Here is a 27,052-nt window from a genome sequence, read left to right on the forward strand (position 1 = left end):
AACATATGGATAAGATCTATCATCCTGGAGCTACTGAGAAGAATCCACAATACACAGTGAATTGACTGCAATGTCCATAAAGGGAATGACCAGGGAAAAAGTGAAAATACCAAGTGCACACGCACTTACTGCACACAAATAGTGATGGATAAACTTCACTTGTCTCAAATCATAAATCCTTGCCAACTGCAAATGGCATCTATGAATGCTTGATAAAAAGCTCCCCTGGTTTGCATCTCTTTGAAGGTAATAATAATAATAAAGCACCCCCTCCAACGTTGCTTTGATAGAATGATACTTCCATGAATTTTTATTCATTTTAATTATTTTACCCATCTACAGGAACATGCACCTGTTCAGTCTGAAAATAACTAAAAAACCCAATGGCTTGCTTGTGTGGATTTTTTAAAATAATTTCTGATTTTTTTAAAAAAAATCCCAACTATAGGAGTGCACTAATGCTCCCACACAATTTAAAAATCATACATATCTTCTCTGCTCTTAATATTCTTGATTTAAACGACAAGCAGAAAATCATTATCAGTGGCAAGGGAATTCACTTCAACACACACTAGTGTTGCAAGCTGGATAAATTCATATACTGAATCAATTATTTTTGGACTTTGACTCCACTACTACATAGAAATATAAGTTTTGAAATATGAACTCAACAACGGCAGGTGCCTGATGTAGTTCTAGGCATATCTGGACCTGGACAATACCTGGATGGGAGAATGCCTGGGAGCTTCATGTACGCTGCAAACATTACCCTGAAAATACTTGTTAAATCTCAGGGTAGAGAGACACTTAGTGTTGTGCAGGTTCCAGTGCGTCTCTACCTTTTCTCAAAATGGGGACACACGATGGTAGTCAAACTCCACCCCTTTTTACTCTTAAAAACTCATCGGATCAGCTCCAGTTTTTTTGTTTTAATTCAGCTTTGGGGAGGTTTCACAACTGATTGGTAGATCAGCCCCTTTGTCTTCCAGGTGTAGCCAATGGAAATACTTTGTGTCGGCTCAGGCAGAAACAGTGATTGGCCCAATGCTTTGCTGTGGGTGGTCCTGAGAGATCTGAAGGCAACAGTGCGGAAGGCAGGGCGGTATGGTCAGCAGAGGGCAGTGTCATTCCAAAATGCAGCCAGTAAAACCATTGTGGTTGCTTTTGAAGCAACTAGTATGCCCACAGCCTCAATTCGCAAACAGATTGAAGAATAGGACTGATGCCAAAACCCACATGCTGCTAAATCTTGAACATGCAAGCTCACCTCAAAGTAATCTCATTAGGCTTTTAAATATAAAACATGTAAAACCTCAGACACTGGAGCAGAGGTTAGTAGTTTATATCTGTGCTTACTTCAAGTTGCATTTGGGTGTTACATGTATACTCTTTGATGAACAGTTATTATTAAAGGACCAACCAAGATGTGACTGTGGCACAACACAGCTTGGGTCATGCAAAAATTAATATAAATTGTGTGTTTGATTTAAAGAACATTAAGGGAAGGCAGAAGAGTGTGTGGTGTGTGTACTGAACTCTAACTCCTGATTCCCACCCTCTCCAAATTGCTTCTCCCTAGCTGCTTTCCTTCCCAGTAGAAATTGCATACATCCTTGGAGCTCCACAAGGGGGAAAACTGCTGGGAAAAAGACACTTTCAGAGAGAAAGCACAGGTCTATTAAATCCTCCCCCCACTTTATAAGGATTCAGTGGCAACCTGGTTTTGATACACAGGTTTGCCACTATCATGTCTAGCTTGGCCCCAATTTGATCTGTCATAGAAATACTCTGAATTGTCTTCTTCACTGATGAAGTAAGGGAAGGGGTGCATCGGAAGGTGCAAAGCCACCTGAAATTATTAACTACCTATTTCATAATGCCCAAGTGATCCTTCTGCTTCTTAGCTGAAGAATGACATCTGGGGTGAAGTGCAAGTGTTAGAGAGGTGCAGGTGGTGGAGGACACTTAATCAGTCTCTAATTCAATGGTTCATAGTAACAGCAACTGAGAGGAAAAGTTTGTGCAAGATACGGGGAAATGCAGAAAGCTCACTTGGACATTCAGCTGCTGCTGTTCCGAGCACAGTCAGGTGCCTCTGCTTCCTACCAGGGACAGCAAGAATGGTATGAAGGAGTTTTTGAAGACCAAGTGTTGCTTTTTCAAAACAAATGAGTCTGTGGCCTGATGACAATGCAATCTGAAGGAGAATATGCACTCACCCTAAAATTAAGCAAACCTAATGAACAAAACCCACTTGTTTGTAATGTGAAACCTACATCTGTAAATTTCAGTGCCAGTAAACCAGTGGCAGTGTTCAAATCTTTCTGCATCAGCTGTTCCTCTGCTGAGTAGCGACTGGTATTTGCCACCATTAAGTAAAGCTTTGTATAATATGCTTGTTGCTTCACTGCTGGCATGCATAGTGGGACACCAACATTAGGAGATGCAGCTGGCCAGTTTTAAGGCAGAGTGCCAAGTGACTAGGAGAGTAGGCTGGGTGGAGTTGTTTTGCCAAATGGTACACAGTCACGATTCCTGTTCTCTCTTGCAGGGACAAACAGTTTTAAAAGAGCTGAGTTTGTGGCCTGGTGACAATGAATTCTGGAGAACATGCACTCACCTCTAAAATTATACTTAGGTTGCCTGAAGGCATATAGAAAAAGATGGGTGCAATTTAAGGAGACAATAAAACACACACCTGAGATTTCATGCCCATTTTTATTACAAGAATTTTTAATGCTGAACCACAGGCTGCTGTTCGGTCCCCTATCTCAAAAAGTGGCTGAGAGCTAGCAGCTATAGCAGCAAAACTGGAAGTAAAAACCTGGCTGAAAATGCTTTTTTTGGCACAGTGTTGGGATTTGCAATCAGGTTGGCCAGCAGCTATATGGATTAATTGTTTGTTGGACATTTACTTAGGCTGCCCACATGTAAAAGATGACAGAGCTCCTGCAACCATTAAGAGTTGTGTAGAAGAAGAGATTTCAAAAAGTGCAGCATGCTGAAAATTCCCCCTTCTGAACAATGATGCAGGAGCCTTCTCTTTTGCATCTGACCATCCTGCATTTGCTTGAGTAAAAATAAACAAGTGTGTGGGATGGGACAGGGGATGGCAGAAAAAGGTGGAAGGCTGGACGAGGAGGGGAGCCACATGGGAAGTGGCAGTCCTGCTACAGAGGTCATGGGCAGTTTTCTTGGGCCAAAGTGAGGCTTCCTGATGAGCTACAACCAACTAATGAGCAAGGCAAAGGAGGCAGGAAGCAGCCGTGGCTGGAAAGCTGCAAATAAAAGGCAGAGGAAAGGGGAGGTCAAAGAGTAAGGAGCTCTCTCTCTGGTCAGGGAGGAAACCAAGAACTAAAGAGGGGGAGGATTTGGGTGGGAGCAACCCCCTTCCCTGTAGCTGAGGCCAAATGGGGCCCATGTCTTACTTTACCCCTTCTTCAATGGACTTTAAACTACAAAAATTAATATTTTTGAATTAACTGAACTTCCTACAACACAAGCTACAGTGATCATTCACAGCCCCCAATGCTTTCCAACACATCTTCCAGGTATGCATGTGTATGCATGTATATGTGGAAAAGTTACATGGGGAACCGCAGAGGGAAAACCTACCTGCCTAACCAACTGAACTTTGCAAATATGAAGTTCTCATATCCCATCTCTCCCCTCTGCCATCCTGCCCCAACTATGACTAACTGGGGCAAAAAAAAAAAAAGCTAACAGACTCTGGTATTTGTATTTGAATGATTTAAAAAAAGAATACAAAAAGGGAGATTTGGATTGCAACGACCCTTGCTTTATGGAAATTCTCGGGAAGTGTGACATAGTAGCTCACAATGTTTGAATAAAAAAAATTGTGGATTTCAGCCCACAATATTATGTTGCATTTATAAACATCAGTAAAATTCAGAAGAAATATATATATTTATGTATGTATGTATTTTGCTACAGCAAATGCAAACCTTCTGGACTACTTATGCAAATATGCACATATTCTTTAGAATTTTTTATATTCAATCTACATCATCTGTGTTATGACAGAATCCCAAATCTTGCGCATATCTGGATAGCTTGGGCAAATGTAGGAAGGACCAAACATGTAGGCAAATACAAAAGTTAAAATGGCTCTTATTCAAAGTTTTGTGTGTGCTATGGCGGCGTGCGTGGAGGAATCTGATCTGTGCCTACTACACATGCAATGCACCATGAACTGAATGGAGGAGGAAGTTTTGTTATTGAAATGGATGGTGGAGCTCCATGGATACATTGGAGCTTCTGCATTTGGGACAGATTGCCCCATTGGGGCAAATTTCTGTCAGGACTTATTTTGGAGTTTCACTTAGGTATTTCTTGAATTCCAGCTTACTTCACGTCATGATTTGTTCCAGACCAATCCAGCAGAACATTTGTTCTAATGACTGTCTCAAGAGATGCCCACTCATAACAGGCTTTTCTAGATTTTGCCCAGGCACATCCAGATTTGACCATATTCTGGATTTGCACTTAACATATGCATTGTTGTTGCATTAGGTCAGGGATGGGGAACCTGTGGCCTTCCAGATGTTAGAGACTACAACTCCCATCATCCCTGACTACTGACCATGTTGGGTGGGGCTGTTGGGAGTTAAGAGTCCAATTAGAGTCTGGAGGTCCACAGATCGCCCATCCCTGCAGTAGGCAAAATTAGTTATTTTCTCCTGGCCAGAAACATCTTCTTGAAATTATAAATAACAAATACCAAGTCTCTATTCAGCACATGAAAGCTCAGATGTACTCACCCTGCAAACTGGGCATTGCCAGTGACTACTGCTGTCTCTAAGCCTGAACTCATCAGATAAACACTTGGAATGATATACACGAAAACACAGGTCACATATCAACACCTCTCCGGGCAAATGGCATTCAAAACAATACCAGTCATGAGTTTCTGTCTCCCAGTCCTACAAAAAATACAAAATAATTTGATAGAACATTCTGTCAGTATCTGAAACAGCCATGAGCAAAGCACATTTCTCGAAGTCTAGCAACAGTTAGGCATTATAAATGTTTTAAAAATAAGGTACCTCCTTGGTGGATTATTCAACTTTTTTCTAAACTCCAAACCCTAAAAATTTCAAAAGTTTTGATAACCGAACGCTACAGTTTTAACTTCTAATGAAGGCTTTAAATCTTGTCATGAGAGTGTCTGGTTAGCAACACAAACACAACATATATGTAATTTCCCCAGCTTATTGAAAAACTGCCCCATTATAAAAAGAAATTATTCTTCTCTTGAATAATGCAAGCTTTATAAAATCCCAGCGACCTTTATCTTCTTGAGCAAAGGTGACTTGACGTCTCTCTCTGCATTAGACCAATAAACTGTGACTTTACACTGCTATTCTATTAGTAATGAATCTTTTCCTTGAAAGTGTGAATGGGAATCCTACTCCAGCTGTTTGGAATGTTGATGAATGTAGGGGACTCCTTTGAAACAATGTTCAGAAGGGGCTCTCGCATCCATTCTCCTTACCTGAATTCTTGGAAAGGAAAACAAGTACAGAAGTTGCTATTACAACCCCACACCAATCTGTCTTTAGCAGCTGTGACTTCCTTTTGAAAGCATCAAATTATTCTACAGCTCATCTCCCCTGACTAGGCAAAATAACACCCTGCTGCTTCCAAAAGACAGCCATAGCTGTAGAGTAAGATAGACTGGTGTGGAGCAACAGCAGCTGTGGGTCCTTTATCTCTTGATTTCTCTCCAAGAGCACAGACAAAGTGATAGTAAGCCTCTACTGCAGCCTTTCCCAACCAGCGTGCCTCCAGATGTTGTTGGACCACAACTCCCATCAGCCTCAGCCAGCATTGCCAATGGTCAGGAAAGATGGGAGTTGTGGTCCAACAACATCTGGAGGCACACTGGTTGGGAAAGGCTGCTCTACTGTTCTGTGAGATTGGGCTGAACACAGGTGGAAAAGAACTCCCTCCCTTCTTCAGAATTCCATACAGTTGGATAAGGACCCCCTTCCACCTAAGTGTGAACCAAGCCTGAGAAAGCTCAAAATTAACTGAAATGATGCATAACTTCTGAGTTTAAATCTTTTGCTGGAAGTTAGCACTGTACGGACTGATCTGTCTCCCCCTTTCTTCCAGATTCTGCTGCTTTGTAGTTTGTTTTTGCTCTGAGTGGGTTCAGCAGAAAGGTTAGTTTAAGTTCTTGTTTCTTTACTGAAACTGGCTAAACAATGCAAGAGGCATTCAGGATAAAATAGAAAAGTCTGTCAAAGTTGACCCACTATGTTAAAGCAGAGGTCCCTGTAAAAGCTCAGCACTCCTGACATAAGCCAACCAGGATAAACTTTAGGAATTTGCAAGAACATACAAACAGAGCAGAACAAAACACACACCTTTTAAACCTTAGAATATGGCAATATTAAGCAGCTTTCCCCCCCCCCTTTTAACGTACCTTTTGCAATGTGATTTCAATCAATTCAAATATTGGAAAGTTTGACCTGATTTCAGTCTTGGTCAAGGCTGAGGGCCTTCAAATGTTTGCAACTGTATAAATGAAGCCTACAAGTATGATTTTTCAGTACAATTCAGAAAAAAAGTAAAAATTGTCTCTCACCACCTCACTTCTGTTTCCCAACTCGGAATGAGCACAGTCCAAAACAAAGTGCTCTTTAAACCCCACTGATGTCACTGGGAAGGAATTAAGCTACCAATCGATAAAATGTGTTCAAATGCTCTTCAACTGCTATTACCTTAAAAAACTGAAATCAATATAATAAGTGTGTACAATTCGTGGTCCAATTAAACTCCTAGCCATGCTCACTGAAGTCTCACTGGAAAAAAACATGGCTTAGCACTCAGCTATCCTGATTTGTGTACAATGCCTTTATACTACAAATAACAGAAATAAATATTCTGGTGGTAGTTTACAACTATATCCCTAACAATGCCAGCTCTGTTTCAGAAGCAACCCAAGCAGTTGCTTGGAGGGACAAGATTAGTTCAGGTATCAGTTAAGCAGCCTCAGAACCATTAGTTGCACCCAGCACCCTCAGACACAATGGCTTTTGTTTGCATGGCACTTTAAACCATACTTTAAAATAAGGAGTGGTTTAATGTGACAGCTCCTCTGGCTTCCTGATCATGGATTGTTGTCCTGCCACACTGCGGAGGAAACAAACCAGAGGCTGGGTTTGCATTATGTGCAAACCAGTGTCTGTGGTTTGTTTCCCACAAACAATCCAGGATCAGGAAGCCAAGGCTGGAGGAGCAGGGTGGGCCAGCATGCTACTCATTTATTCACTTTAAAGCACAGTTTAAAATAAACTATGGTTTAATGTGGCATGTGAACCAGCTCACTGCAAGAGGCCCTCAGATGCACTTCAAAGATCTTTCAATGCACGAGATGGTGCAATTTGAGCTCATTTTACTTTCTAAATGTACAAGGAGAATAACTTCAGAACCAGTAATGAACTTGTTTATAATGTAAACTGAGATAGGGTAACCAAGTTAAAAAATAAAACAGGGCTCCTGCACCTTTAGCAGTTGCATGACAACCTATGTCCACTGAAATTCCACTTCTACACAACTATTAAAGGTACAGGAGCCTGTCTTCTTTTTCACTGGACACCCTAAACTGAGAGTATTTTAATTTCCACAGAACGTTTTGTTATATGAAAGAAATATCTCATCCTTTAAAAAAAAAAAAACATGTTAGGTTACAAGCAACTGGTTCGTGATTTCATTTTGTGAGTATTTCATTTTTGTGAATATCAGCCTTTGAAGCTGATGTGTCTGCATTCAAGGTAAACATTCTTGACATCAGATGACATTTGATGGCCAAGCCCATATGAGCATCATGGGAGTATATGGGACTTTCACTCACACAAAGGTGTAGTTTGTGTGACCAACCTATGTGGCTGCTATGATTTGCATAATCACAAGCACTTTTAAAAGTGCTGTTCTGATTGTATAAACCGCAGTAGCCACATTAATAGCTTTCATTTTGAAGTGTAAGTTCACAGAAATACTATATTTGCATAGGCTCTGCATGATCCCATGCACTCCTGAAGCATTTGTGTGGTAACATTTTTTAAAAAAATGTTTTTAACGTTGTTTCGTTTTAATGTATTTTAAGGTCTGTTTTTATGATGTTTTAAAGTGTTTTTCGCATTTCTATTTGCTGCCCTGGGCTCCTGCTGGGAGGAAGGGTGGGATATAAATCAAATAATAAATAAATAAATAAATAAATAAATAAACCATAATCATGTGTAAACCAGCTCTTAGTACTTTGTCTTTCCACTTTAAAAATAAATAGAAATTAAACCCTTAAATCTTTACCTTTTAGATTTAATTTTTACCCTTTACACTATATTTACAATACTAAAAATAGAAAGACATGTGCAATATTTTCTACACAAGTACTATAAAATGAATGTGTTGATGTTATTTTGTTCCCTTTTTATTTCATCAGCACCTTCTTAGAACTATACTAGATCTACAGTTTCAGATCAAAATATTTCATAAAGAAACCAAAGCACACCTTATTGTACATCTGATATACTATTTACCAAAGACTAACTAGATGTGAATTTTCATTAGTTCTCTCATGCTGGACTTTTCCTCTTCTTTATATGTTTGCCAAATGTTCATTAGCAGAAAAGACCCAGTTATTAAAGAAGGAAAAGTTTGGGCAAAATCCACTGGGAAGACTTTCTTCAAGGATCAGATGAAAGTAAGACCCCATCCAAAGACCCATCTAGTCCAGCATCCTCACAGATGCATGTAGGATGCCTGCAAAGCAGGACCTGAGTACAAGACCACTCTCCACACTTGTGACTCCAAGCAACTGATATTCAGACATACTGCCTCTGGCAGGGGAGGCAAAACATAGCCATCATGATTAGTAGCCACTGATATCCTTGCCTCTCATTTAAATGAGAGAGAAATGCACAACAGCACTACTAGGGCTTGTTCAACTCTCATTAATTTCTGTAGGATTTGTGCAAGAGAACTTCTGGGTGAATTGGGCCCTTATTCTGAGTGATGCTATTAATTAGCTAACAAAAATTCCCAAGAAGATAAAACTGCATTTTTCTAAATCACAAATGTGATGTTCATGTAACACTAGTAAATGGCTCGAATGTGAATGCCTTCTTGTTCCATTGTACGCAAGGGCTTTTTCACAGAGCTTCCTAGCAACTTGGATCCAGCTAACCCAGGTCACAATTTTATGTGTGGAATGGTGTAATGGGATAAAATGCTTGGTCAGATAGTGGCTTTTCTGCTTAATTGTCTGACACGCTAGGATTGAACCATCTTTACAGTCATCCACCACCCAACATAGCACAGGCATATTATGTTGCAACATAGGCTAGATGGATCTAGGTACAAACGCTGAAATGACAGACGGTCTTTTTACTATAAGCGTTAGTAGCATTAGGTTTTAATGGCTTTTGAAAATAACTATAAATTGCAGGACATTCCAAATGTGCTCTTCACAGTTACATTATAAAGTCAAAGACAATAATCCAGTTTGGATGTCATGCTAAACCATATTTTAATGTCAACAAAACAAGCTGCAGCAAGCCTCAGGCTCATGTGCTCCCCTCTTCTCATCCAGTGCAGTCACAAGGATGAGTGTGAAAGCTTTTGCTTCCATTTTTCCTTTACCACAGCTTGTTGTTGTCCAAACTGACAAACTGTGGTTAATGTTAACTAAGGTTTGTTTGAAACAAATCAGCTTCAAATACAGTTTGTCAGTTTGGTTGGCAATATGTGGATAACCAAAAACAGAAGCAAAACATTCCAAATTCCTCGCAGCTGTGCTAGATGGCAAGCGAGAAAGGAGAGTACATAAGTATAAGGTTCATCATGGCTTGTTTTCAGCATGCTAAACTATGGTGTAGCATGACATCTAAATACAGTGAAACATAAGACAAAACCAGGTACTTTCTTTAGCATTCTTATTACCAGTTTTTAAAGCTTGGAGACATGCTTATAAAGAGAGATATGATTGAGAAGGAGATTAATGAAAGATAACAACTATTTGCATGACCCATGTTGAAGAATATAGAGGGGTAGAGGAGTATGAACTTGGGTAGAAGGGTAGTCTGTGTGCCAGAGGGGTGGGAGCAGGGAGCTTATATTTTGAATGTAAAACACCAATTTTTTAAAAAATAAATAAAACAGCTCATTAAAAAGATAGTATTTTAAAAATTCAAATTTAATAGCGGCAACAGAAGTTCAGTGATAAAATTACAAGGATAAAAATTATAGAGATAAAAATGCATCCTAATGGCAAAAGGGTGAATTTTGACAAATGCCTCTTAGCAGATATCATGTGTATCCTTGAGACAGATTTCAAGTCACTATTTTAAAGTTATATTTATATATCAAGGCCTTCAATCTGAATATGTGTTGGAACATTTGCAGGACCAGGGATGTGCATTTATATTTGCCATGTGATTTCCTTCCATAAGGCAGGAGGTGTTTATATAACTTTAACATCTGGCTGCCAGTGTTCTAATAATGGAAGATCTAGAAAGTACAGAACACGTCCTCCTCTGCACTTGCAATGTCTGCCACCAGATGTCATCATCTACTCCCAAAATAACTGATAAAAGGGAAACCACTGCGACTTCACATCTTGTGGCAAAACATGTGAGCAACCACTTCCAGCTCCCCAGGAAGAAGAAAAATAATAATTTAACAAGAGTGTTGTATCATGTAGGCCCATTTCAGAACTACATGAAACATGGATGCAAAGCATTATTAATACAGTAACTTGAAAATTGCAGAAGCAACAATCTAATCTATCTTAATGTACAACAGAAATAGAGAATATAACAGGAAATTAAAGACTACATAGTTCAAAAGTTGTTCACCTTGATTTTTGCTGTTGTCCGGGAGAAAGGCTGCATACTGTAGGCCTTTCAAAATAAAAACAAAACAAAAACAAAAACACATGGTCTCTGTACTGGAACCCATCTGAGGCACAAAGGGCTAAAACGAATTGAAACATAGATATGGGGAAAGCAAACTATTACAGATAGCATCCTGACTACACATATATTTCCCAACTCTATGGGCTGCTTTATCTAGATTCATTTCTCCCTCTTCTTTTGTGCTCCTGAAAGCTTTCCAAGCAGTTAAATTAATTAGGAAAACACACAAACAAACCAAAAAAGAGTCAAAATGGTTCCATCTCTGGCATAGTTCAGAACAGCAGAGGGATTAATTTGTTCACTGAATTACCCCTGGGAAAAAGCACATGCATGTGTCACGTAAGGTACTATATCAATGTCAGTCCTTCAGAAAATAACATCTAGGACAATCAGAAAATCTAGTGCAAATTTGTAACATTATTTCCCTTACATGTAGAAGTTGGAGGCCTGTGGGGTTAACGTACTAGCAGACAAAACGAATCATCATCAGATATCTGACTAATTACATTGCCACCACATGGAGAGATTCAACCCCAAAAGGACTGATTAATACAAAATTATACATACAAAATTAATACAAAACCTGTTGACTATAAAGGCACATATACAGGTGGCTCTGGAACTATGTTTTTAAAAACAAGTGAAGAACTCATTGCAATACTAAACTTTTTTTAAAAATTGGGACTCAATAGTAGTTGTGTGTTTGATTGTTTTTAATCTACTGAACATACTAAAGAACACACCTGCCCATCTTGTCACCCACCAACCTAAACGTAGTCTTCCAGTCATCTACTATGGCCTGGCAGATATTTGGCAACACAACCCTCCCTCCCATTTTTGCCATCACAGAGAAAGAGCACAAAGCAGGAGGTTTAATAAGCCCCAGGTGGGTCACCATACATGGCTGGTGGGTTGCATCCATGACAGGATAGGTCACAAGGTGTGCAAACCTGTAACAGAATAACTGGAAATCAGGGTTACTTCTTATGTTACAAGAGTACTCCTGTATGCTCCTCCTATTCCTTAAGCCCCAAGGTGGGTGAGATGATACACATTTGCATCTGGATCATGGCTGGTGTATTTAGGATCAAGGATGCACATAGAACAATAAACTTTTAATAAATGCAGCCCATGTGCATCAGAATTCTACCAAATATTAATGACCCCAAGGCATATCTGTTGAGTTCAAAGAGATTGCCTAAGCCCAGTATATATACATTTTGGACACATGAAAATTCAAAACAAATGATGCAAAAGATGCAAAAAATGGTAACAGAGTGTGGCTTCATCCTTTTGTGCCAAGAACAGCATTTGGGGGGGGGGGTTAAAGTGATTGCAGTAATTGATTTTTTTTAAGTGTTAAAAGTTTCTAAATGAATGTCAGGGTGTTTATTAAACAAACTAAAGCACGTAAATTAGCCTCATTATTTACAGAAGATATGCATAGTTTGCATTTATATAACACCTTTCATCTTGGCATTCCAAAATGATTTAATTAAATTAATCCTCACTACATCAGTGAGGTTCAAAAAAAGTATGATTTCTGTGGCAGCTATAATGGGTACAATCCTTTTTAAATGTGGTCCTTAGGTACGTGGGAAGAGAAAGCATCTCACACCCTCTTAGGTTTTTTTTATACACTGTACACTGTACATACACTGTACATATTCTACAACTCCATGCAAGTGCAGAATATCCACAGAAAATTATACTGGGTGCATAATGCAGCATTTTGAGAATCTCAGTTCACTTTTTAAAAAGCAATTTTCTCACTAATTTATGGCTAAGAATATGGGCAATGCAAGGATTTCTCAGCCAGATTTTAAATTGTGATATATATTAAACGGTGATAGTGGTGGGGTTTCAGTGCAATATAAAGCTCACTGCCCTTTCCTTGAGTAGCTGCAGAATAATAATTATGTAAACTGTGGAATGACATGGACATTTGCTTGATTTATACGCCGTATCTTTTGCATGAAGAATGTTGGTTACTTTTGCACTAAAGAAAAAGAATCAGAATTTTGTGCTAAGTACATGCTGTGTGCATGATGTCTTACATGAATATCACAGGCATTATGCTAACCAAACTAAGCATTTGAGTCCAGCACCACAAAGTATGGACCTGATGGCCTTATAGGCCCCTTCCAACTCTACTATTCTAAGTTGATATGATACTATTTCTCAAGTCATGTAAAATGTGTGAAGAATATTTGAAACTTAGAAAAATAACAGCTGAAATGGAGAAGCAGCAATTTTCTGAACATGTTGCCAAAAATTGAAGAAAAGGAAAAAAGTTACCCTTTTTGAACTGCTAACTACACCTAAATGACCCTGCTTTCTTTTTCTCTAGATCAGAATTCTCCAATCTGGTGTTCTCCAAATATTTTGGACTCCAAAGTCAGCACGACCAATGGTCAAGGATTATGGGAGTTGTAGTCCAGCAACTTCTGGAGGTCACCAGCTTGGAGAAAGTTGCTCTAGATTATAATTAAAAAATCCTGTTTTATTTTTGAGGCTGAGATACTGTACCGTTGGTATGGATGTAATTCCTCATAATTTAAGATATGTACAACACTTTCCTTGGGAGTAATTGAATTATTTTCCAATTGACATGCATAGGATTTGTACTATTATTAAGGAATCATCCTCATCAGATGAGGCTAAAGGCATCCTACTATTCTTTATGGAACAAGTTTGTAAAAAGCTTTGTTCAGGATTGCAGCCTTATTTTGGAGCCTAGAATTCAACCGAAGATGAGCTATTTATAATCAACTTTTCAATTAGAACCCTTTAACATGGTAACTTTATCTTATTGATGAAATAGCATAATCTTTTTTCAGTGGTCTAGTAAGTTCTGGTTCACGCAAATGTAAATTAGGTTTGAAATAAATACATAAGTTTTAGAAAGTTCTGATTAGGTCAGGCTATATTGTTATCCAAAGTAATTCATAATCATTTTTCATCTACAAGATAATTAGAAGGTAACACCTCAGAATTACATCACAGGTAAAGCATCAGACCTTTATGGCCAAATTGCCATCAATTTGATGGGGAAGCTCAAGGCTGGTCTCTGTGCCAACTCCCAAACCAAACTGGGGCATCTGAACGGTTTTGATGCCACTCACCTAACCAGAAGTCCTGGGCTCTCCTAATCCTCAGGACTTTTAAAGACAAAACTGGCCACCCCATCCTATTCCTACACCCAAGTGAGCCTCCTAAACTCTTGTTGGTAGCTCCTCTGACGACATTCATCCAGGACCCTTCTGCAAAAGAACATAAGAACAGCCATTCTTGGTCACACCCATTTGCAACAGCGACTAATATTAGGTGCTTCAAATATACCCTACTACAATAGGGGAATTATAGAGTAAAACATCTACCCCTAGTTGACTTATTGCTGAAATTCCTCTTCCTTCCCCCCCCCTTGTGCCATAAGTTTTGGACTTATACCCTATGGCCTGGATCCAATGAACCACATTACATGTTTTGTGTGCTTTGGGCTTAGTTTTCTCACAATCAGCAGCTCCCCATGCCAAACCTCCTTTGAAAAATGAGGGGTGTCTTCAAAAGCAGTTTGTGACATGGTATGTTGTTCAAAATAAAAACAAAAAGTCAGAAACTTCGGCTTAGAGTAGGTCTTTGGATCTCGGCCTACAATTTCCATATCTCAAAATTAATCTATGGCTAAAAAATAATAACACAAGAGCCCTGCTGGATCAGGCCAGTGGCCCATCTAGTCCAGCATCCTGTTCTCACAGTGGCCACCAGATGCCCCAGTGGGAAGCCAGCAAGCAACAACTGAGTGCAATAGCTCTCTCTCCACGTGTACCTGTGTACACAATATCTATACACATTGTATGGTTTTTTGAAAAAGACAAAACTTGCTTCATTCACCTCTAAGGCTCTCATTCAGGTAATAATTACTTTCGATCTAAATCCTTCTTTGCTGAAAACCAAAATTCCTATAGCTACATGAGACTATAAAAAGAAAATAACTTTCTATCCAGTAAACTGTTCTGAGGCCCTCTGCCTAAGCTGCTAGTACATGCTGCAAACAGCAGATTGCAAGTCAACATAGAAAAATGCAGTGTAAAGTCTTGTGGAAAATATACTCACAATCTCATCTCCGGGCAGCCAATATCCTTCTTGCTCAATACCAGCTTTAGATCCCTTACATCCCACTGTCAAGGTTTCAACAACTAGGCCATCCTTCACAGCTAAACTAAGCTGGCGTGTGGTCTCCTTGGGATGCATACCATGAACCCGAGACATATACCTGCAAAGAAAGCAGAAGCCAACTTCTCACAAATACAAGTTAATGTTTACAGATACATTGTGATATGAATGCGCCTATTTAAACATTCTGAAATATTTTTCGATTTTTCCCTCCCCTGCTTGTTACTTCTGCATTCCTTAACTCTTTCGTACACTGTGTGCTCATATCATACTGACAGCAGATGTTCATACATTTTAGAACCCGATTTAGAAAACTCTGTCACAATTAACTTTAAGTCAAGAGAAAAAACATTTAAGCTTCCATGATGAGAAAATTATCTATCATTGCTGGAATGTCTATACAGTGGCGTCACTAGGGTTGGTGTCACACAGTGCGGCCCGTACCCGCCGCACCGCCCTAGTGACGCCCCTGGAGCTAAGCATAGGGAGAACTAACCGGCCATATAGTGTGTCATAAGGGCCCTTCCACGACTGGGAGTACAAAATAATCAGCCCGTGTCTTGCTTGTTCTTTGTAAGGGGAAGGAGTATGTATTCAAAAGAAAGAAAGAAAGAAAGAAAGAAAGAAAGAAAGAAAGAAAGAAAGAAAGAAAGAAAGAAAGAAAGAAAGAAAGAAAGAAAGAAAGAAAGAAAGAAAGAAAGAAAGACGCATCAAGGGTACCCGATTTCAGAAGGAAATCAGAAGATTTTAAGACGCTGCCTGGCACAGACAGCCTTTCTCCAGAAATCGCCACACATCTTTTTTGGCAGCTCTCCGTTATGCATAGGAACACACCCAAAATCTCCTGTGTTGACTTTGCTTTCAAAAAGTTGCTTTCCAGGCACATTAATCAGGAGCCCCAGACTGGGACCTCCCTTTCAGTGCTTGAGGTGCCAGAGGGAGTTTGCGCCCTCCAGGTCTGTCCATAGAGGAGGCGGTCAGGAAGTTACATGGCTCGGCTGTAAGGTGGTTTTGAGTCACTAAGGGCCGTGGGACAATGGGCTCTTAAAATCCTAGCAGCTTGGTTGAATTAGGATGGGGAAAAGAGAAGGATGCCCTTAAGTTCAGTGCGGTCTAGGATTTGCTTAAACATGAGCCAGTTTTCCCACCCTTTTTGTTGTTTGTTACATTTGCTAGAAGTAAATTGGAAAGGGGAAAATCAAACCACAGTTCTAGCCTAGTTAGTACCAGATGCCTCCGGCGTTCTCTGGTGAAGCATGATCTCTTCTGCCTTCCGCGACAACGTGCAGGAAGGGTGCTCTAACTCCTCGCCTCTGCGCTTTCCTTTCCCGGTACCTACAAAAAAACTAAGGGCCTACTACCCATTTACATTCAGCCTTAGGTTGCGATTGAGTTTAAGTAAACAGGGCGATGAAAAAGGTGGGATGGGTTGGGATGCATGTCCTGCTGAAAAACACACCGAGGGCTTCCTTCAAAGGAGTACACGTGCTTAGGATCGGGGTTTTCTCCAGTGGGTTTCTTGCGTCCGGGAGCGCGCACGTGAGATGGAGGGATGCGGGAGAGAAAGAGCATGCGGGAGTGAGCTGCAGGGGAGTGTGAAGGAGCCAGCCTGTGAGGCGGCAGGGCAGGCGCTGAGGGAAGAGGGCAGTCGCAGCGCTCGCTCCTGATCTCTCTCTCTCTCTCCTCCTTGCTGCTTCCCGGTGGCAGCGCCTAGGGTGGGGGGAGGCTCTGGGTGTCACCCCCGTCTCGTGGTGTCACCCGGTGCGGCCCGCACCCGCCGCACCGCCCTAGTGACGCCCCTGTGTCTATAGCTTCTGGTGTGGAAGAGTGTCTCCCCAGGAGAGTTTAGCCTTGGTTTCAGGGGAAAGAACAGGTCTACTACCATGGAAAGGGAAAGTAGAAACATAGAATAATAGAGTTGGAAGGGGCCTATAAGGCCAATGCATCCAACCCCCTACTCAATGCAGAAATCCCACTTAAAGCATATCCAACAAGTGGCTGTCCAGCTGCTTCTTCAATGCCTCCGGAGTTGGAGAGCCCATCAACTCCCTGGGTAATTGGCTCAATTGTTTTACCACTCTAACAGTTAGGAAGTTTTCCCCGAAGTTCATCCAAAAGTATGATGTATTCTGCACTCTGGGATGATCAAGAAGAGATCCTGGCCCTCCTCTGCGTGACAACCCTTCAAGTACTTGAAGAGTGTGATCAAGTACTTAAGCCTTTCCTCTCATCTGTCCATTATCCACCAGAGCTACAAGCAGCCAATTATGAGCTTACGCCTCCTACAACATGCAGCAGCAACCCACCCACTTTGAGACCTAAGATGCATATATAAAAGACTGCCAATGATGCCAATTAGAACAACAAACATTCATTCAAGCCAATCCAAAACAGAGCTGACTCAGAGCCACTTCAGCTAACCCTTTTAAGGGTGGTGTGATACAGACTTGGGGGGGGGGGGGCTGGGTAAGCACTGAAAACTCTCAGCTCATCATGGCCTACGCAGAAATTTGGGTGCATGAATGGAAAAACATCAACGCAGAATCATTGTCTGCTCTGTGCCTGGTAACACATGCTAAATGTATCATTTATTTATTTATTTTATTTATTTAATTACGCTTTTAAACCGCCCTATAGCAACGAGCTCTCAGGGCGGTGTACAGCAAGATAAAACCACATTTAAAAACGAACAAGTGTGGAGTACAACATACAATATAAAACATATTTAAAAACAATATAGAATACAAATAAAATAAAAATACAATTACAGTTAAATTTAAAATAAAACTAAAATAGAACTGACAGGGGAGAAAAATACTTGCATTTAATATTATGCCAAGAAAATACATTTTCTGCTGTTCTGATATCTGAAGGCAGTGAATATGTAGCTTTAGACAATTAAAGACCTGCCACTTTGTACTACCCCAAAAGCCACTCATTGGAGGGGAAGTGCGGGGCAGGGGAGCCTGTTGCTTACTCTAGTTTGCAAATTCCTAATTGCAGCCGCTTTCTCTAGTCCTGTACAAACCGACTGCATATAGAGAAAGATTATATCAAGAACATCTTTTTTTTACTCAAATGGCAAAATATTGCTGACTGAGAGAACCTGTTTTTTTTTCTTTTAAAGGCTATCCCTTTAAAGGTTTTATATACAGTATATATATATATATATATATATATATATATATATATATATATAATGAGGAGACCCAGTGTGGCATAGTGGTTGGAATGTTGGACTATGACCTGGGAGACCAGGGTTCCAGTCCCCACACAGCCATGAAGCTCACTGGGTGACCTTGGGCCAGTCACTGCCTCTCAGCCTCAGAGGAAGGCAATGGTAAACCACTTGTGAATAAAGCTTACCATGAAAACCCTGTTCATAGGGTCGCCATAAGTCGGAATTCACTTGAAATCAGTTCATTTCCATTTATATATATATCTTTCTTGCAGCCACACTAGCTGCGCTTCTGGGGTCTCATTTTTCCAAGTTACAGACTGAAGTGCTATGACAATCTGCTGAATTGGTTTAACCAGGGACCAGAAAGGACCTGGCTTTTCTCAACTACACTGTAGGCAATGACAGCTTTGTAATCCAGTCCCCAAATCTCTGTACAAAAACTTCAAAGGATGTCCTGCAGTATTAAGAATAAACCAGATCTTTTAGAATAGTTGATAATTTAGCAAGGGAAGCACAGAAAACCCCACTGACTCAGGTTGACTGTAGAGAAAGCAATGGAAAGACAGGATGGATATTTGAGTTGGGAAATCCATGATTTGAAGGTTTTAGGATTTTAGTGTGTGTATTGGCATAGGTATGTATACCCAAACAAGCAGGTATAAAAGCACAAATTTTGTCTGGGTAATAATGCAGTTTTTATTTTATTTTTTAAGAAAAGCATAACCGGTGTTCTTAATTTCCAAGTATAAAAAAACCCTAGGTTTTTCACCACACTGTTAGCATTTAAAATACAGTTACTTCCCACTATAGAAACCTTAATGCAGAAGAAGAAATAATTCCCAAAGTGGAAACAAAAATAAAATAAGACTACAGGCTAGCACTACTGAAGAAAACAACCTGAAGCACCAGTACAATTAAAAAAAAACACAAAAAAACAAAACGCAACCTGTTAGGCCACTCTGAAGCGGTGGTGTAATTTAGACTGAGAAAGCTCCATGTTGCCCTCAGTGGTACTCAGATACGGACTGGGCAGAATGGTACTGGCTCCACCCCCTGGACTTAAGCAATAGAGACCTGTCAGCCAATGGAATAGTGCATGAATGTTTTGTTTATGCCAAAGTTCTAGAACTGTTTGCATGGGGGACCATCTTTGAGCATCCTTCCCCTGCTGCGTTTCCCAATGAGTGACTGTAAAGACACAATGACAGAGGAGAGATAAAGGGTTCCCAAACTGTGATCCATGGAGCAGTGGTCAATGAGCTTCATTCAGGTGGTCTACGGTATGTCTGTGGATATGTGATTGAAGATGGGATACGGCATCATCATTTGCATTAAATATTAATATTTATTTTTAATTGTATTTTTATTGCTGCTTTTATATGTTATATTTTATTGTATAACAATCTGAATTCAAACTGTAATATAATAAAAATAAAAGAAGCCATAAAACACAACTGAAAATCATACAGCATCTAGCACATCGCACTGCATTTGCTACAACAGGCAGAAAAACCATTTAAAGTTGTCCACCAAAATCCTCGGCAAATTTCAAGTGGCCTGTGGAGGAAACATTTGGGAGCCAATCCCATGCAAGTTATTAACACAAGGAGTTGGCTTCTGCTGCTAATGGGCACAAAGAACAATCTTGAAAGGCAGGAAGAGATAAAGCATCCCCTCTTGGCTGTTCTCTTGAAATATCTGATTATCCTTACCTGTCCTTACGAGGAAAGGTTGCAGCATTTGGGGCTTTTTAGTTTAGAGAAAAGGCGGGTCAGAGGAGACATGATAGAAGTGTATAAAATTATGCATGGCATTGAGAAAGTGGATAGAGAAAAGTTCTTCTCCCTCTCTCATAATACTAGAACTCGTGCACATTCAAAGAAGCTGAATGTTGGAAGATTCAGGACAGACAAAAGGAAGTACTTCTTTACTCAGCGCATAGTTAAACTATGGAATTTGCTCCCACAAGATGCAGTAATGGCCACCAGCTTGGATGGCTTTAAAAGAAGATTAGACAAATTCATGGAGGACAGGGCTATCAACGGCTACTAGCCATGATGGCTGTGCTGTGCCACCCTAGTCAGAGGCAGCATGCTTCTGAAAACCAGTTGCCGGAAGCCCCAGGAGGGGAGAGTGTTCTTGCACTCGGGTCCTGCTTGCGGGCTTCCCCCAGGCACCTGGTTGGCCACTGTGAGAACAGGATGCTGGACTAGATGGGCCACTGGCCTGATCCAGCAGGCTCTTCTTATGTTCTTATGTTCTTAGAGGAAGGGAGCTGAGGCAACATTTGTGTTCAGCCTCTGGTCAACAGATTGGGAAGCATATTACATTCCTTAGGCTGTTTTCCAGTCAGGCAGGAAAAGCAAAGCAAATATGCTTGCAGATGGGTGAGGCAGAGAGACAGTTAATTCCCCTAAGACACAAACCAGTCCTTAATCGGTCAGGAGGCTGAAATAACACGTCTGTAGGGTAGCTTCTCAGAGTCAGGGGAAGTTAATGCTAATCGCCACTAGCTAAAATAAAGGCCTGTCTGCTGAAATAAAGTGGTTCTTCCAGATAATCTGCTTGTTAAATTTCTAATCTAGCCAGATGAGACTGTCTGCCCACAGGGCACAGAAGAAAAAGAGAAACACTTAGGCTGCAGCTCAGTAGTTTAGTATTTATATCTCAGTCCTTTCAGGATTTACTCATCTGCACAAAACCCACTTCGATTACTACAAGGTCATACAGCGTGATCCCTGTTCAGGAAAACAAATCCACCCTAAAAGGTATGATATCAGTAAGCCTTTTGGTTTAAATAACACCTAACAAACTCAGTTTTTTTACCCATATGAAAAAACCATAACTTTCAAAACTGTGAAAAATGCAAACACATTTGCATTAAGAGTGATGCCAGCCTGTCAGGACATTTTGTGTAAATATGACTGCTGAAGGTGACAGCTGTTATTTACCATTTAAATTTCATTATGTACATGGCTATATTATTTATTTATTGTAAGTATTTTTATACAGCCCTTCAATAATATTCTTGGGGCAGATTACAAAAAGAGCAAAACAAAATGTATCGTTTTCTTTTCAAATATTATCCTTACCTTGTTGAACCTCACAACAATCCTCCCTTGATTTGGTGTAACTTTTATACCCATTCCAGAGACAGACGAAATGAAGCCAAGGCCCTTTTGGACATTTGGGAGGGGGCTCTACACTTTCAGTGAACTCATGTAGGGCATAAGGTAGCACTAAGGCAGCACTGTAGCAGCAGACTCTCACTCTCATTCAATCATACACCTGTGCATGCGGTAGGCACTTCGCAAATATGCAACATAATGTGCACAGAATGGAGGTGCATCCATTGAATGTGTGAAGAAGCAACTCATGATGGATGTCTGAAAGAGGGTTGAGTGACTTGGACGTAAGAAGCGCCTGCTGGATCAGGCCAATGGCCCATCTAGTCCAGCATCCTCTTCTCACAGTGGCCCAGAAGATGCCTGGGGGAAGCCCATAAGCAGGACATAAGCACAAGAGCACAGTCCCCTCCTGTGATTTCCAGCAACTGGTATTCAGAAGTATACTGCCTCTGACTGTGGAGGTACAGCATAGCCATCCTGGCTAGTAGCCACTGATAGCATTTTCCTCCAAGATTTTGTCTAATTCTCCTTTAAAGCCATTCAAGTTGGTGACCATCACTGCCTGTTGTCAGAGTGAATTCCACAATTTAACAATGCACTGTGTGAACAAGTACTTTCTTTTGTCTGCCCTGAATTGCTATCCAAGGGCACCAATCCAAACTCATAACGGAGCTGGGATCTGAATCCATTAGTTTTCAGATTCCGGGAAAGATGAGGCAGAATGGGAGAGTCAAAACAATAAAAAAGTTATATCAGTTAAGACATCATCAACACCAGCCCTTTCAAAAATGACACAACTACATGAAGGCAAGTTATACTACAGAGGGCTGCTGCCTACCATGTTGATGGAACACAACAGTGGAAATATAGTGCCTTTTGTTACTATTTTATTTGTACCGGTGAAATAAAATCAAGTGTTCAAATTTGCACAAACAAGAGTTGTCTAGCCTTATAAGTGTGAATTCTATTTCAACTGAAATAAAAATTCTTTCCCTCTTAAGAATTAAGGCACCATCCCAGTCCAGTCACTTCTCCTATTATAAAAAAAGTTCATACACAGTGGCTGTTATCACATCATATTAAACCACAGTTAATGTTTACCTATGGGATAATGCAAATGAGAAGCATGCTCGTGCTTGCTGGTTAAAATTACACACTTTGCTCCTCTCCCACTCCTGGCCATGCTGCATGGGAAGCAACAAACTAAAAATCTTAGCTTATTGTGTCATCTGAATCACACCTGTGGTTTCTTTCCCTCAAACAAACAATAAGCAGTAAGCCAAGAACAAACCTTGGGTACCACTCATTGTTTGCTTAGAGAGAAACATGCCAAGAGCAACACAACAAGTCAAAGCTTGTGGTTTCTTGCTCCTGGGGTGGCCATGAGCAGGCAAGGAACAAAGTGGATACTTTTGAACAGTGTGCAGCAGCTTGCTCAGGTTAAACATTAACTATGGTTCAATGTGACATGTGAACCAGGCCAGTGCTTCAAATCACTGAAAATAGTAATTTACTTAAAAATACAAGGCTGTATGTGTGGACTTGGATAAGAAGCACAGCAGATGGAATTGACTAAAATCTGCCTGATGTTTCTGCAGGACCTGTTGACAGACCTAAGAGGAGATCGTGTTTGTTCACGCTTTAAATACCGCAGGCAACATGCAACCTCATATAATGCTCATTATCTGGTCAGTTCTGTCAGAAGTAATAATTTTAATGCAGATAAGGATAGTTTGTTCAAGCGACTAAATTCACTATACATTCACACTCAAATATGTCAGTAATTTACAGCACAAGCAATTAGACTGCTTACCCCACCTTCGCAAGCCATGCAAGCAACACACTAAGCAGTTTTGCCACTGAACTCCTTCTCTGCCACATTCTTAAGAGCAACTGCCTCTTAGAGATCTTTTATATCTCTTATTTTGCCATACTCCAGAAACTGGAAGCTGGCAGATGGAACAATGCAGCTACTTGAATTTTTGTCATTTACTCAAGATGCTTCTGTTCTGCCAGGCTCTTGGCCTGCTGGGTAGAAGTTTTATTTGTTTATTTAATTTACAACATTTATATACCACCCCCCATAATATTTATTCCCAGAGTGGTTTACTGTGTAACTTAAAACAAAAAAATATAAAATAAATTAATAAGGAGTAGTAAGTAAATAACATAACCAGCACAATACTACACTTCAAACATCAATGAAAACACCAAAGTAAAAACTTCAGTTCCAGTGTTTTAAAATATAGCATCCTCTCAATACAATTTTAAAAGGACTAAATAAAGGGGCTGAGAGAACAAAAATGTCTTCACTTATGGTGGAAATGCAATAAAGCGCATGACTTCTGAACAGTGGTAAAGCAAGTACTGTACTAGGCAAAGTTTTCCAAGTTCAAATGCCTTTGAATCCACTCCTTTGCTTATTAAGTTATGTGAAAGCGAACACTGCAGCAGCATATTGGACCCATATTTTACATGTTACAATAATGACCAGGATCTTGTACAATAGGGCCTGGAAGAAAAAAGTTTAAACCAGGTAAAGTTCAAGGTAAAAAAGTTAAACTAACCCAAGTTCAAGGTTCTGGTTTTGGTGTACAAAGCCCTATGCAGCTTGGGACCAGGATACCTGAAAGATTGTCTTACCGCTCATATGTACAGTCGATCACTGCGCTCTGTAGGTCAGTTCCACACAACATAGGAAGCAGACCTTTAGGGTTGTGGCACTGACCCTTTGGAATTACCTCCCCTTAAATATTAGACAGGCACCATCGCTGTTATCTTTTCAGTGCCTCCTGGAGACTTTCCTCTTTCAACAAACCTTTTTAAGTAGAGACCTTATCCCGCGTCTATGTTGGAATTACTATTTTAGATGTTTTTAAAGCTTTTTAAAAAGGTGTTTTAAAAAATATTTTAAAATATTTTAAGATGCTTTGTTTTAATATGTTTTTAAATATGTTTTGTTTTAATAAGTTTTAAAGTCTTTTGTTTTTAAGATATTTTAGAGTGTTTTTGTTTGCTGCCCTGGGCTCCTTCTAGGAGGAAGGTCGGGATATAAACGTAATAAATAATAAATTAGACCTGATCAGATAAATATGGGAACAAATAAATATTCTGAACTTAAAGATGATGTTAAACAATAAGGTATACCAAAGCAATAAACAAGTGGGATTTAGTAACCCATCAGGTTAAAATAGACCTAGATATATCAGGAAGTCGAATGAATTGTATGCTGTTTTAGGATAACCTTGAGCTTTAAACAATCAAATTAAAATTAAACCAGAACTATCACTAGAAACTAAAATGATGAAACTGAGGCTATCATACTTTGGACATATAATGAGAAGACATGATTCACTAGAAAAAACAATAATGCTGGAAAAAACAGAAGGGAGTAAAAAAAGAGGAAGGCCAAACAAGAGATGGATTGATTCCATAAAGGAAGCCACAGACCTGAACTTACAAGATCTGTACAGAGTGGTTTGTAACAGATGCGATTAGAGGTCGATGATTCATAGGGTTGCCATAAGGTGTAATTGACTTGAAGGCATATAACAACAGTCTTTAGTAGACTATTCTCTATTATAAGATGTTTTTATCTGTGCCACTTGCCTGTTTTTAATGTTTTATTGTTGGCTTCATTTTTATTATTTATTTTTATTGTAGTTTTAGTTCTGCCTTGAGTATGCTATTGCAACAGAAAGGTGTGTTATATATTGTGTGGTGTAATGAGAGCCAGTGTGGTGTAGTGGTTAGAGTGTTGGACTAGGACCTGGAAGACCAGGGTTCGAATCCCCACACAGCCATGAAACTCACTGGGTGATTTTGGGCCAGTCACTGCCTCTCAGCCTCAGAGGAAGGCAATGGTAAACCACCTCTGAATATTGCTTACCACGAAAATCCTATTCATTGGGTCACCATAAGTTGGGATCGACTTGAAGGCAGTCCATTTCCAACACAGTAACTAAATGCATAATCTTCCAGGTGCATGCATCAGGAAGAAAGGAAGCCAGCATTTCCCATATTACAAAAATATAGGGCATTCTTCTACTTAAGCACAGAATTGTATGTACAAAATTGGCCCACAGTGGTGAGAGAATCTTTGACCTTTGGGTGAAGAAGACATTAAATTGAGCCTATACACTGTATGTCTCCAACCAGTTGTTCCATATAAGCTCAAGAAGCTTTCATTAGATTGCTATAAAATTAAATGTGTGAGGATGACAGTTATGGTAGCTATGCAAAAGAATAATGACAAACTATACATGCACAGGCAAAATAGGTACACATTACAATAAAAACAGTGTTATGAGAACAGAAAGCTAGTGTTTCCTGTGCCAACAGCAACAACCACAAGCATATCAATTTCATGAAGCTCACCTTAATAGTAAGGGAACAAACTGTATGAATAGGGGTTTGTTTTACAAAGCTGGAATAAAAGACAGCATCTTATTTTTAACTCTGTAAATGAAAGAGCTCTTGATCGCTTTAAAGATTATTCCAACATAGGGTTTCCCTTAGCATAACTGCTAATTTGTTCCCATTATCATCCTCAAGGGAAAAATGCATATCCTTTGAGTTTTGTTTGTTCTGTATATGAATGGTTAATAGATGTGGCATGCTTTCTGCTGCCCATTAAAGCAGCTACTCTGGCCTCTTGGAGCAACAACATCCTATTTCTCACCCTTGACATATGGTGCATATCTCTATTCAATGGTACAAAACCAGAGCTTGGAAGTAATTCATTACCAATAATGAATTACTTGTAATTTATTACTTTTTTGAGTAATGAGTGGGTAACTTTGTTATGTTTTGCTTGCAACAGAACGAGTAGTAATTTCATTACATTTGAGCTGTAACTTTAACGTTTCCAGCATTACTTTTGGACATTACTGGGGGGGGAGCAGGGGAAGTCTTCTGCTCCTATGATTCGTGGATGAAAGTCATGTGCCTCATCATTTATTTATTTAGTTAGTTATTATTTAATTTATACCCCGCCCTTCCTCCCATGCTCTGTGGGTGTTGGGAGGCAATGGGGGAAGAGGTGAAGAGTGAGACAGTGCTGGAGTGGAGAGAGAAAAAATGTTTCAAAAATGGATGGTGGTGGAGAAGAAAGGGGTGAAGGGAGAAAGCCAGAGGGCAAGGACGTGGATGAAGGAGGACACAGCAGCAGAATGGAGATGAAGAACTGTAGAGGTGAGTGGCGATAATATATATGTGTGTGCGTGTGTGTGAGAGAGTGAGTGAGTGAGTGAGTGAGAGAGAGAGAGAGAGAGAGAGAGAGAGAGAATACTTTCTTGTCTGCCGCCCTTTGTGGCTACTTTGCTCCATCTGAAACTTTTTTGCATGCAGGGTGCTTGGTGCATGTGTGCCATGATGCTTGCTAGCTGGGAGAAAGTGTGTGTGTTAATTCTGTGCTTGCACTGAGCGTGCAAAGTCACTTCTGCCACCCTTCATGGCTACTTTGCTCATCTGAAATGCTTAAAACTTTTTTGCATGTAGGGTGCTTGGGCGCATGTGAGCCATGATGCTTGCTAGCTGAGAGCATGTGTGTGGGTTAATTCTGTGCTTGCACTGAAAGTGAGAAGCAGCTGAGTGGTGGGCTCTGTCTCCCTCCCCTCCCCTCC

The 27,052-nt window shown here is 40.1% G+C and overlaps 1 protein-coding gene across 11 annotated transcripts in view; it reads right to left on the minus strand.

Moving 5' to 3' along the window:
• ZMYND11 (zinc finger MYND-type containing 11) overlaps positions 1-27,052 on the minus strand; it is a 139,847-nt gene that overhangs the window by 22,597 nt on the left and 90,198 nt on the right. For 4 of the 11 annotated variants that reach the window (XM_061585777.1, XM_061585774.1, XM_061585775.1 and 1 more), the window contains 3 exons: positions 15,060-15,219; positions 10,884-10,928; positions 4,782-4,943 (listed from right to left, as the gene is read on the minus strand). In XM_061585777.1, the coding sequence (XP_061441761.1) occupies positions 4,782-4,943; positions 10,884-10,928; positions 15,060-15,219 (367 nt within the window). Of the gene's footprint in view, positions 1-4,781; positions 4,944-6,451; positions 6,591-6,613; positions 6,666-10,883; positions 10,929-15,059; positions 15,220-27,052 lie in introns of those variants that run through there. The other 7 variants (XM_061585779.1, XM_061585778.1, XM_061585782.1 and 4 more) reach the window with 5 other exon arrangements.

Source organism: Rhineura floridana, chromosome 10 (genome assembly GCF_030035675.1).
Source record: "Rhineura floridana isolate rRhiFlo1 chromosome 10, rRhiFlo1.hap2, whole genome shotgun sequence".
Classification (NCBI taxonomy): Eukaryota; Metazoa; Chordata; class Lepidosauria; order Squamata; family Rhineuridae; genus Rhineura; species Rhineura floridana.